The 13,048-nt window shown below is 45.4% G+C and overlaps 1 protein-coding gene and 1 pseudogene across 1 annotated transcript; both read right to left on the reverse strand.

Annotated features, from left to right (window-relative positions):
- Positions 1–824: 824 nt before the first annotated feature.
- ZNF432 (zinc finger protein 432) lies at positions 825–4,994 on the reverse strand. The gene is made up of 5 exons (XM_006868347.1): positions 4,871–4,994; positions 4,416–4,508; positions 2,460–2,545; positions 1,529–2,390; positions 825–1,444 (listed from the first exon to the last, which is right to left on the reverse strand). The coding sequence occupies exons 1-5, from the start codon at positions 4,902–4,904 to the stop codon at positions 825–827; spliced, it is 1,695 nt and encodes a 564-aa protein (XP_006868409.1). The 5' UTR covers positions 4,905–4,994.
- Positions 4,995–9,075: 4,081 nt separating this feature from the next.
- The window catches only part of LOC102840986, a 26,667-nt pseudogene continuing 22,694 nt past the window's right edge, over positions 9,076–13,048 (reverse strand).

The raw sequence follows: 13,048 nt of genomic DNA on the forward strand, positions 1-13,048 counted from the left end.
GTAAGCCTCCTCTTGACCCCACAGGAACATGCTTCCTGTTGACCACACATGGCTGGGTCACACAGATCTCTCTGCCTTTCGCTTCCCTTTCATCGACCTCTGTTGCTGACTGAGCCGGTTCACCGTCAGGGTTTTGTTCGGCTCTCTTAGCTGCTTTCCTAGCATCAGGTATCTGCCATCACCAACTCGGCAGGGCAGAGACCAGACTTCTTGTCTTCGGTGTTACGCTGCTTTAAGGAGGTTCCTTGCCTCCTGACTCTATGCTTCCTCACTTTGTGCCTCTTCTCCTTTCTACTCAGCTAACTCCTAGTCAGTTACAAGTTATGCCCCTCCCATCAGGGTCCTGTGTTCCTGATCAATTGTATCTTGGGAGGTTACAGTCACTTCACCTGCATAGCAGGCTATACTCGCTTCATTTGCATAGTTTATTAACCAATCCCTGCAAGGCACATACCAATCACAGGACAGGCTACAAGGCCCAGACCAATCACAGGGCCAGACATAAAGTATTTAACCAACAAGTTGTTTCCAGCTTGCCCAGGAAATGTCAGTGAGCTTGGACCAAAGTAACAAAAGTTCTGGAATAGAAAACTCGGGCAAAAGTAACTCCTCAGGGCTTAGGGTAAAACTCTCAAGCTGTTTTCTACAAAGAACCAAGGCAAAAGACCATCTGAAGGAACCCATTTCACCACAATCCTGCTTACAGAAAAAGAAATAAAAATCCGCCACTCAGTGTAGACAAAGGAAGTCTATCCTGTGTGAAATCTCTGATGTTGTATGAGGTACATTTTCTTCCTGAAGGTTTTACAACATTTTTTGCATTGTTAGGGTTTCTCTCTATTGTGCGTTTGCTGATGTACAATGAGATTTCTCTTCGAGGAAAAGCCTTTTCCACATATAATGCATATAAAGGGCTTCTCCCCAGTATGAGTTCGGTGATGTACGGTCAGACGGCTTTTCACGGTGAAGCCTTTTCCACATTCTTTGCATTCATAGGGTTTTTCTCCAGTATGAATTTGTTGATGGTCAATGAGCTTGTTCCTTGAGGTAAAGCCCTTTTTGCATTCACTGCATACGTAGGGTTTTTCTACAGAATGAGTTTGCTGATGTATAATGACATAGCGTTTCATGGTGAAGCCCTTTCCGCACTCACTGCACATAAAAGGTTTCTCTCCAGTATGAGTTCGCTGATGTACAATAAGGTTGCTCTTGTAGGCAAAATCTTTCCCACACTCGTTGCATATATAGGGTTTCTCTCCGGTATGAATTCGCTGATGTAGCATCAGTCCACTATTCACAATGAAACCTTTCCCACATTCATTGCACCTGTAGGGTTTCTCGCCAGTGTGAGTTCGCTTATGTACAATGAGACGGCTCTTCAACGGGAAGCCTTTCCCACAGTCCGCGCACACATAGGGCTTCTCTCCAGTGTGAGTCCGCTGATGTATAATGAGCATGCTTTTCACAGTGAAGCCTTTCCCACAGTCGCTGCAGAGATAGGATTTCACTACTCCGTGGTTTCGTCGATGTATGATGAGATTACTCTTCCTGGGAAAGGCTTTCCCACACTCATTGCACACATAGGGTTTCTCTCCTGTGTGAGTTCGCAGATGTTCGTTCAGACGGGTCTTCATGGTGAAGCCTTTTCCGCAATCGCTGCACACGTAGGGTTTCTCTCCTGTATGGTTCCGCTGGTGGATGATGACGTAGTGCTTTGTGGTGAAGCCTTTGCCACAGTCACTGCAGATATAGGGCTTCTCTCCAGTGTGAGTCCGTTGGTGGATGACGAGCATGCTCTTTCCAGTGAAGCCCTTCCCACAGTCACTGCATATGTAACATTTCTCCCCCGTATGAGTCCGCTGGTGGAGGATGAGATTGCGCTTCCCAGGAAACGCTTTCCCACAGTCTGTGCACACAAAGGGCTTCTCTCCAGTATGAGTTCGCTGGTGCTCAATCAGACGGCTCCTGATGGGGAAGACTTTTCCACAATCGCTGCAAACATGGGATTTGTCTGTCTTATGAATTCTCTCATGTTCATTGAGCCTAGATTTGCGGGAGAAGGCTTTCCCACACGTACTGCATCCGTAAGGTTTCTCACCTGTATGAACCCGCTGGTGATCAATGAGCTGAGACTTCTTCATGAAGGCTCTCCCACATTCACCGCATATGTGGGTTTTCTCGATGTTGTTAAATCTCTGATGCTTCATTTCTTGGGATTCAGTGCTGAGAGGTTTTGCACTTAGGGGGAATTTAACTGTAGAATGAAACTGTCCGTAATTACTAGGCAGAAATGATTTCTCGTAGTCATTGTATTTAACAGAGTTCTTAATTTCATAGATTTTGTTCTGGTTGGCAAAGCTTAAATTTGATTTCAAAGTTTTTATGTAGAACTCAAACATATCATGATTTTGCCGGAAAGGAAAATGAATTTTGCTATGATGAACAATATTTCCAAGCACATTATGTTCTTGGTATTGTTCAACAGTCTTCAGCATTTGTTGACTTTCCAAGGGACCTTGAAGATGATCATGAACCTTGCAGATTTCTAGGAAAAGAAGAGAACAACAAATCTCTTCATAATCGTGTGTGAAGCAGATCGTTAGTGAAAACAGTGTAACAGTAGCTCCGTGTATACATGTTCTTTACCCTTTCCACACTGGAAATAACACAATGATATCAACAAACTAAACACCGAAGGCAGATAGTAGAGAAATAAGGTTAAGTAATTGACAGGTTATACAGATTTGTTTGCTTTACAAAAGGAACAAAGTAAAATACAAGATGACGTACTGAACGAATGAATGTGGGTGGAAGGGAGCCAGAGGCTTTTAATGAAAGCACGTCATTGTTAGCAAACCAGAGTGTAACACTCATATGACTTCAGTGGCAATATCAGACCACAGAAATGGAAGAAATAACTGACCCTAAACCATGAGGGTGGCATTTGTTCATTCCACAAATATTTAATGAATGACTCCCATGTATGAGACCTTCTGCTGGTGGTTTTAGGGACATACAGGGAGCATCCTCATGATCGCTGACTTGACATCTGAGTTACAGGAAAGGAAATACAAATGAAGGAAACTGCAGATTGTAAATACAGTCCAAAGGAATGACAGAGATAGATGCTTGTGAGGTAAAGGAAATCAGGATATCTTTGCATAAAGAAAAGACAAGTGTCAGGGATGGGTTTAATATTAGAGCATTTATGTACCATTTGGTGGTGGTGGTTATGTGCCGTGGAGTCGGTTCCGCCTCATAGTGACCCTGTACAGGGTTTCTGAGGCTGTAAATCTTTACAGGAGCAGAAAGCCTCATCTTTCTTCCTCGGAACAGCTGGTAGTTTTGAACTGCTGACCCTGAGGTTAGCAGCCCAATTCATAACCACTACGCTACCAGAGCTCCTTATGCACCATGTACAGAATGCATGTAATCTCAACACGAGCTGATGTAGTGCATGAATGAAGGTGGGAGCTTGCATAAGAGGAGTTTTTAATGACAGTGATGAATCAATGATTACTTCTCTAACTATATGTCTGGAACAACAAGGCACATAGACACTTCTCATAATGAGATGAGAAGTTCAGAATATGTAGAAAATCAAGTATGCATCGTGAAACATAAGCTTTGGAGATATTTACTAGGTAGGTAAACATCAAGAATCTGGTCTGACGTATAAATCTTGACAAAGGTTTTGACAAGGACTAGCACAAGGAAGAATGAAAAACAGGTCCTTCAATCGGTCACTAGCAATGAATAATGATAAAAATTATTTTTAGGACACGGTTTCAACGTTATGGGCACAGAGCAGAATGGGATTTCAGAGAAGGGAAAATCTAATATCATCTGGAATCATGAAAACTATTTTAAAAAAAACCAGAAAAAACAAAGAGACAAAAATATGCATGCCGAACAGGACAACTAGACCATACTCACGTGCCAGTTCCTGAGTTCTATTCTGATTTGATCAATCAGCAACTCTTGACAAGGCTGACGGCTTTTTCTGGAAACGCACGTGTTTGAAGCATAGAAGCAGCTCTTGGATATTCCTTTCTTACCACCTGCTCTCTTAATGAACTTTATTACATATTGTAAAAAAAAAATCCCTGGTGATAACGGTTCGGTAGCCAGCTGCTAACCAAATCTTGGCAATTCAATACACGCAGAGCGGCCTTGGCAGACCAGCCTGGCGATCTGCTTCACAGAACACCCTACAGAGCAGATCTACTCTGTACACGTGGAATCGACTCCACAGTGACTAACGTTTCCTCCAAAGGCCGACAAGTAACGGAGTTTTGATACCAGGAGAGGGATGTGAATGAAGGCTCTGTTTGTGGGTCTTCAGATATGTTCACATGGGGACACCTGTGTTGGATGAGCTTGGCCATCTGCACCGCTGGTTACTACTCACTCACCTGGACATATCCGGCTGTGGATTTCATCCTCTATGGCCCACAGTTCTCCTTGTTCCAACATGGAGAGTGCACCTGGATTGCCAGCTTGGTAACCTGGTCATGGGAAACGACAGGTGACTTAGAGATGCACAGAATTGGGATACGAGTAGGTCATGATGGAGCTATGATACATTTTAGGTGCTGGGCAGTTGTCCCATGCAAAAGGTTAACAGCTTCATTATTTCCATTCCTACTGTTCATACTTTTGTGTCATCCCTACCCCTTGGTTTTGTCTAATAGAAAATAGCAAAGATGAAAAAAAAAAAAAAAGGTAACGTGTTCTGTCTCAGGAGAGGTCGCATTCTACCGTCCATCTCGAGACAAAGCAGGAACTGCAAAAGCAGCATCTTAGAGTGCTACAGTGACTCTGAAGTGTAGGTGACAGAGAACGGAACGGCCTCTCTAATGACCCTCACCCACGGACACCAGGTGGCTGTAGTTCTCCAGCATCACATCCAGGTACAGGTCCTTCTGAGCAGGAGCCAGGAGCTGCCACTCCTCCCAGGTGAACTTTATAGCGACGTCATCAAATGTCAGCGAGTCCTGTCATAAACAACAACAAAAAAACCTACTGTCATTGAGGTGGTCCTGACTCATACTGACCCTTGTAGGACAGAGGAGAACTGCCCTGTAGGGTGTCCAAGGTTGTACATCTTTAGGGAAACAGCTGTCACATCTTTGTCCCATGGAGCAGCTGGTGGGTTCGAACTGTCAACCTTTCAGTTAGCAGCCAAGTGCTTAACCACTGCATCACCAGGGCTCTCTAAAATCAAATCCATTGCCATTGAGTCTCTTCTGGCTCCTGACAACTCTACAAGACAAAGAAGAATGGCCTCTTTCTAAGGCTGTAAATCTTCATAGACTCAGAGTACCACATTTTTCTCTTGCAGAGTGGCTGGTGTGTTCGAACCACCAATCTTTCAATTATCAGCCAAGTGTTTTAATTCCTGGGCCACCAAGGCTGCTTCCTTGTACTAAGTTTTATTTAATATGAGTGTTTTGCTTTATTGAGAAACAAGTGTGGTATGATGAATCACTTTCATATGGCCTTTCTTGCCATGGTTTTCTGACTACTACAAAATGATTGGGTGAGACTATGCAAATAAGGCGCTTATAGCCCACCAAGGAGATTGGACAACCTGCTGCTAATGCAAATAAGGGCATGGCACACTTGCAGGCATGGGGTCATGAAAACATGGTGTATGGAGCCCTGCAAGGCGGACTGGTGCATTTTGCCATCCTTCAAAAGAGCCAATCCGAGAGCAGAGAGGGGGACCTTCACTATCCCCAAGAAAGGAATGGAGCATGTCCATTGGATCTGGGATTCCTGTGCCAACAACCTCCCCGATCCAGGACACAGTGAGAGCTGTTACCATCTAGGACGGCATGCAACAGCAAAGGGAAGAGCAGCAGAAAACCCTGGAGACCAGTGCAAGACAGCACAGTGGGGTTCCCAGCCCCCGGAGTGAGGCAGCTAGAGAGACTATGCCAACCACGGAGCAAGCGAGCTGAGCCTTAGGGCAGGAGGCTTCCTGGTGGAGGGGCCTCCTCTGGGCACCTAGTGGTAAAGGTAAAGAGCTCTGCAACATTCATAAAAACAGCTCAGAGGCTGGGTTAGGCTGAGGGGTAATGGGGCTGAGGCACCAAGAGGCTTAGAGGCTGACGGTCAGAAAGAGGGCTGACCTTGCAAGCACGGACAAGAAGCTGTCCTGACTGCAGAACTGTATCCTAAGTTGTAACCTGTTACTTTCTAGTAAGCTACATCAGCATTGAGTGTTTATTGTCGGTGAGTTCTGTATGGCCATTGAAAGGACTTTTCAAACTCATCAGAGAAGTCGGGAGAGCATTGGTTAGGATGGCTGGCATCAGAATTAGATAAAGAGAGGAGAGAGGAGGGTCTGTCTGCCCTCTACCTAGCAGGGATCAACCTTGGTCTGAGGCGGCTGTTTAGACCCCCTCAAGACATCAGATGAGATCAGACATTGTAATGCTGCCGTTTTCCACAGCAACAAATATAAGGAAGCTGTCTTACTCTTATTAACTACAGATTGCATCAGTAAGCTTTTTGAATGCTTAAAATACATTGGCACAGAATCAATTTCTAAGTAAAGTATTCCATAATTATGCAGTGATCCACTTACTAGAAAAACAAGTTTTTATAAAATGTAGCAACTAAATCTTCCAATTAATATAAAAACCAGATTTGTATATATACGAGGGGGTTTCAAAAGCTCAAGGAAACATCCCATTATCTTTCAATTTCATTTTTTCCATGAACTTTCTTAAGCCCCCTCAACACCACTGATTAATAGAAATCTACATGAAAACCCTACAGACAAGCTGCACTCTGTATCAAACTGGCTCTATGAGTTGAAATACACTTAGTAGCAACTAACAACAAACTTTAGGACAGAGATAACTAGATACATGAGACAGAAAGCAATATTCACTTTGTAGCCAAATCAGATATTAGACTGAGTCTTATATCAAATGTTTAGTTACAGAGTTGAATGAAAGACACCATAGCGTGTTCACATCAGCAGCACTTGCGCTAAAACTGAAATGATACAGAGAAGATTAGCATGGTCCCTGCAAAAGGATGACACATTAATATTCGTGTATTTGTGTGTGTGTGTGTGTGTATGTACAAGGGCATACACATATGTATGCAGCTCTATTAATACATAGGTTAACATCATACTTCTTGTTAAGTGCCGTCGAGTTGGTTCCGACCCATAGCAACCCTCTAGAGGGTTTCCAAGGAGCGACTGGTAAGCTTGAACCACCAACCTTGCAGTTCAAACTGACTTTGCAGTCTAGCGCATTAACCCATAGCGCCACACTAGATACATGGAAAAGATCACTAGGGAATTGGAATATGCCTTTTAATAAAGGACCCAAGATAAAGCACATAGACACAAAGAAACAGAAAATATAAAGGAGAGCTTAATAAATATGGAGGGTTGTTGTTGTTAAGTGCCCTCAAGTCGATTCCAACCCATAGTGACCCTGAATAGGGTTTCCAAGGAGCAGCTGATGAGCTTGAACCACTGACCTTGCAGTTCAAACGACTTTGCAGTCTAATGCATTAACGCACAGCGACACACGGGAACATGTCTAATATATGTTACTTGTAATTTTGAAAAAGATTCCGGAGTAACAGAGAAGCAATTTATGATGATCTAAGGATGTATACATTTTTTTCAGAATGGATTAAACTATAACTGAAACTTGGAAAACTTATAGGAAACTTTGCTACGCAGGAAACTTACACTGGTGCGTCAGACTGAAGTTACAGAACACCAGAAACAGAAGGAAGATTATGAAAATAATCAGAGATGAAATGCACACTAGTAAGATGAAATTGACTGATAGTTGCTTTTTCCACCCAATCAATGAAAGCCAGAAAAGAATGAAATGATATCTTTAGAGTCCCAAGCCTATTGCAATGTAGTCTATGCTGAATGCCACCTGACAGTGAATGGGGACCCATTCATTCATAAAAGCTGCCACTCTCCACTCTCAACATGCCTTGTAATCACATGACTATGTGGGAAACCGAGACAGGAAAGAAGTAGGCAAGAATTTATGGGATAAACTGCCCTGGTGTTATCAGAGAGACTCTAACAGAGAAGGAAGCTGACTTCACAGTGACTACACATATTTTTTTGGAAGGTCTGGGTGTTATTTATTGACAGTTTACACACAATCCACCACTAACAACAACACTACCTCACCCCACCCTCCAACCCTCCCACCCCCTGGCTGTTTTCCAGAAGGGAGCCAGGAACTCAGGAAGCACTCCTCTTTGGGACCAGCAGGATGCAATCCTTCGACCTGGAATTCTGCTGAGTATTGGAGGGCAACCAAGGCTGGAAGCCTTCCACAGGCCCACATCTCAGTTCAGGCCTCCTCTGGCCTATCCAAGCTCATCTCTGTTTTAGGACCCTGGAGAGCAGCAAAATTAGGCCCACCCACCTCAGTGGGGGAAGACCCTTCCATCCGTGGCCTGTTTGCACACACCTGCTTCCGCAGGCCCCACAGATGAAGAGAAATCAGCCTAGTGGTGAGACACAGGCTACTTCCTCTCTGACTGCCCCACACAGGGGTCTGCCTTGGGCTCAGCTGTGGGCACCACCATCTTCTAATCTTCTCTAAAGGAGAGCTTGAGGCTGGCTGGACGTTTATGTGGTCCTGGTCCATCACAGCCACTGCCCTGCCTTTGTTCTGTCAATTGCCAGTGCCCAGGCCGAAGTGGCAGCAGGTCCCGAAGTCAGACTGCAACGGCACGTGGCGAGATTTGGGAGTAGGTTCAAGTAGGGTGGGTCAAAGAGGTTGGTAGGTGTGGAAAGAATGGGAGCGCTTCATCTGGTAATGAGAGAGCTAAAGTGATTTGACTTCCTTCACTATTGAAGCCAATCATGAAATCTCAGTGATTGCTGAGTGGGGCAGAAGGGGGGATGTGTGAAGAAGCCACAGGGCTGTGGCCGGGCGGCCTCACAGGGGCAGCTGGAGGAGCACGGACTGCCCCAGCGGAGCGGCAGGCGGGTGATGTCCCGAGAACGCGGGAACGGATAGGCAATGTCCTCCACAGCCACATCAGGGGCCAGCGAGTTGGCGGTCAGCGTGGCTGCCACCTTCCCACCACAAATCTGGATCTCTCTGCTTCCTGCTCAGCCCCCTTGTTTGGCGTCTACTGATTCTGTAGTACTTCTTCCCCAAGTTCAGATGTGTCCAGGTCACATCTTCCATGATGAGTCCAAAGGTGACTGCGCGCTCCGTGAGGTGGTCATTCCCTGGTATGGAGACCAGCTCTCTCTGAGAGATTAATTCTCCAGCGTCAAAGCGAGCCACCACTGACTTGAGGATCTGGGTGATGATGGACGGCAGTGTTACACATTCATCATAGTCCCTTCGGACACTGGTGTGCACAGAGGCAGATGGCTGGCTACTGGCCGGGAGGGGATGTGCAGTGTTATGTCCACCTCCTGGAAATCTTTGCAACCAGTGATTATTGGCACATGCACGTGACGTGGTGGAGAGAGGCACTCAGAGATCATTGGTTTCTGTACCCAAAGTCTGAGAAAATGAGTCCCTTCCCCTACCATGAGGTCCTGGACTCCACGGAACGGGTCCAAGATGACCACTCTGTGCTGCAAGGCAGAGGCCAATGGCTGAGGCCAGGCCGAACTTGCAGATGGGCTCAAACAGCAGCGTCTCATCCATGGTCAGCTGCTGGATCTCATCTTTGAGCCACTCACACCTGCTCCCACTCCGACCTCCACATGAATTGCCCTGACTACACATTTTCTTTTTTTTTAAGTTTTTATTGTGAATTATGTGTTAATTTATATGGGAGAACATTATCTTTACATTCATCCTATCGTATTTCGTTTCATTGCAATTATTACAATCCTCTGCATGCATCGTCAACCAACCAAAGGGTACACTCCACATGCCTGCTCCCCAGCTGCCAGCACCCAGCCTTTCTCCCTCCCTGAGTCCAGAGTCCCCAGCTGCTCCATCTCTCCACGTCATTGTCTCTGCCTCCATCTCTGGTGTCACTGCTTCCCCAGACAGGGTCTCACACTCGCTTTTCTCCCTTGATGGTTCCAGGGATCTCCGCTCCTGGACTGCAAAATCATCCACTCCCCTCCTTTTGTTATCAAATGTTTGCATTTACCTTTCCAACACTCACTGTCAGACCTGATAGCAATCATTCCCTATTGAACCACAGGAGTCCTTTCCGCCTCACCTTTTATCAACCCCAACCAGACAGGTTGGAAACAACTCAGTGGAGATTCTACCCTCTAGAAATAACTAGGTTCCTTTCCACATACCCTCTGGAATTAGGTTCCCTATTGAAAGCTCACAAGCCAGTCACTTCTTGCCTTTGTAGGCCCCCATTTTGGGTAGCCAATGTCTAAGTTCCCCATCCTTGTCAGGCCTGTGTACCAAGAGGGTGGGAATGATCCTCACTGTAAAGATTTATTCGCTCCTTTGTCCTACTGCATCCACAAGCATAGGTCAAGTTCGTCCAATTGTAGTGGGTTACTCTTCTTTTCCTCTTCTTTCTTCCTCTAGTCATGTTCTGATCACCAGCCACTGATGCCAGGTCAAATGGGTACTATCTTCAAGTATGGGTGTTCTTGTGCATCTCCCCTCACTTCACATCAGCTAGACGCTTCACACTCTGCTCTAGCCCTCTGGGGCCATGTCCCTGCCCCTGGGCCCAGGAGTCCCCAGGTCTCGTCACACTGCTGGTTAACCAAGTCTCAATCCAGGTTAGCAGGAGTCTATTGAATGTGGTCGGACGTAGTTCACAATTTCATTGCTGTTTTTCCCCCACTTCCCCTTATCAGTGACCAATGTGGTCAGCAGCAAGACTACATGCCTGCTCGTGTATTCCATTTTAGTTTCAGTCTTGGAAGGGGGTCTGCCTTGAGGGGACCTGATCGCTTTGCCTTGATGGCTCCTGGGGGGAACAACTTGCTTGTTCTTGCACTTGACTACATATTCTTAAGCCTAAGAATCTCACCACCGTTTCAATGATTTCACTTGAGATGTAAATCCATTTAGAAAAAGAGTAAACATAAATTCCTCCCTAATTCACACTCAAAAATAACTTTTCCCCTGTTACTTAACAAGCAAAAGAAAGGATCAAAATCTAGCAGAAATAAACAACTTTGATTAATCTCGTAAGAAAAGACTTTTTAAAATAAGACGTGGTACAGTGAATTGGAGGCTCTGGTGTGGGTGCTGTAGGATAAGCACTGGACTGCTAACTGAAAGGTCGGCAGTTCAAATCTACCAGTCACTCCTTGGAAACACTACACAGGGTCACTATGGGTCAGAACTGACTCAATGAATTACTTCATATGGTGCTTCAAGCCATAGTCTTTGTGACTTCCATCAAATGATTGGGTGGGACCATGCAAATAAGGTGTATGAGATACTAACAGGCAATTGGTCAGTTTTTTTTATCCTGCTGGGTTAAAAATGAGCCATCACAGAAGCAAGAATGGGGATCTCACTACCATCAAGAAAGAAGAGTCTGAAGTGGAGCACACCCTTGGGCCCCGATATCCCAACATGCTGAACCTCCTCAATCAGAGGGCTGTGGCATCGGAGGAGGGGCAGTAACGGAACCAACAGCACAGGGCAGAGCAGTGGGCTTCCTGGCCCACAGAGTGAGTGACGCTGAGTAAAGACACTCACTTGTGGAGTGGGGTGCTTCCACTTACTTGACTGGGGGTGCTGGGTTTGCTGACTTACAGAGAGAGCTAGAGCCGAGTGTCTTCAGGCTGATGCCACAGACGGAGGCGGAGTGGAGTGTCTTTGGGGCATTTATTGACAGAGCTGGTAACACTGCTTGACCAGGACAGAAGCCAAGAGGTTGTGTGGGTGAGGATGAGAGAGAGGTGTGCTTGTGGATACAGTTGAAAAGAGGCTGTTCTGACCAAGGAACAGTAGCCTGAGCATTTCTGTTCTTGAAATCTTAACCTGTTAATTTCACTAATAAACCCCAGAGTTGTGAGTATTGTATTGTCTATGAGTTTTGTGTGACCATTGCAATGAATTGTCAAACCCATTAGAGAAATAAAAAGTACTTTGGAAGAGATGTTTGGTGTCAAAATTGGTAACACATTTGGAGGATGGAGGCAGGTCTGAGCTCTGCCTCATAGGAGTCAGGCTTAGGTTGATGAGTTTGATTCTTTTCCCCACTTGTGAAGTCAGCAGAGGTCAGACATAGCTCCCACACCATTCTTAGAGAGTTGTTGTTGTTAAGTGCCATCGAGTTGGTTCTAACTCATAGTGACCCTGTGTAAGGTTTCTAAGGAGTGGCTGGTGAGTTTGAGCCACCAGCCTTTTAGTCTAGTGCTTTATCCTACAGTGCCAGACCAGGACTCCATTCTTAGAGTAGTTGTTCTTGTTAAGTGCCATCGAGTTGGTTCTGACCCATAGTGACCCTGTATAAGGTTTCCAAAGAGTGGCTGGTGAGCTTGGAACCGCCAATCTTGTGTTCAAACTAACATTGCAGCCTAGCGCATTAACCTGCAGAGCCACACCAGGACTTCATCCATTCTTAGAGTTGTTGTTAAGTGCTGTTAGAGTCCATTCCGACCCATAGCAACCCTGTATAGGGTTGCCAAGGAGCAGCTGGTGAGCCTGAACCACCGACCTTGCAGTTCAAACGACTTTGCAGTCTGGCGCATTAACCCACAGCACCACACCAGGTCTCCACTCTTAGAGCAGGACAGTCATTTTATAAGAAAAAAAATCCCACTGACCAATAACGACACAAGAAAAATTTAAACCTCACTGACTAAAACAATATAAAATAAAATAAGATAAAGAAATACTGAACCATTTAATGGATTGCTGAAAATTATACAATGCCATATTATTAAGTGTTGGAAGAGATTGAAGACATGGATGTTTTATATATCACTATTTGTCGTGGTTACGAATCGGGCTGCAAACCGCAAGGTCAGCAGTTCGAAACTACCAGCTGCTCTGTGGGAGAAAGATGAGGCTTTCTGCTCCCGTAAAGATTTACAGCCTCGGAAACCCTGTTCAGGGTCGCTATGGGT

Source organism: Chrysochloris asiatica, unplaced genomic scaffold (genome assembly GCF_000296735.1).
Source record: "Chrysochloris asiatica unplaced genomic scaffold, ChrAsi1.0 scaffold00116, whole genome shotgun sequence".
Taxonomy (NCBI): Eukaryota; Metazoa; Chordata; class Mammalia; order Afrosoricida; family Chrysochloridae; genus Chrysochloris; species Chrysochloris asiatica.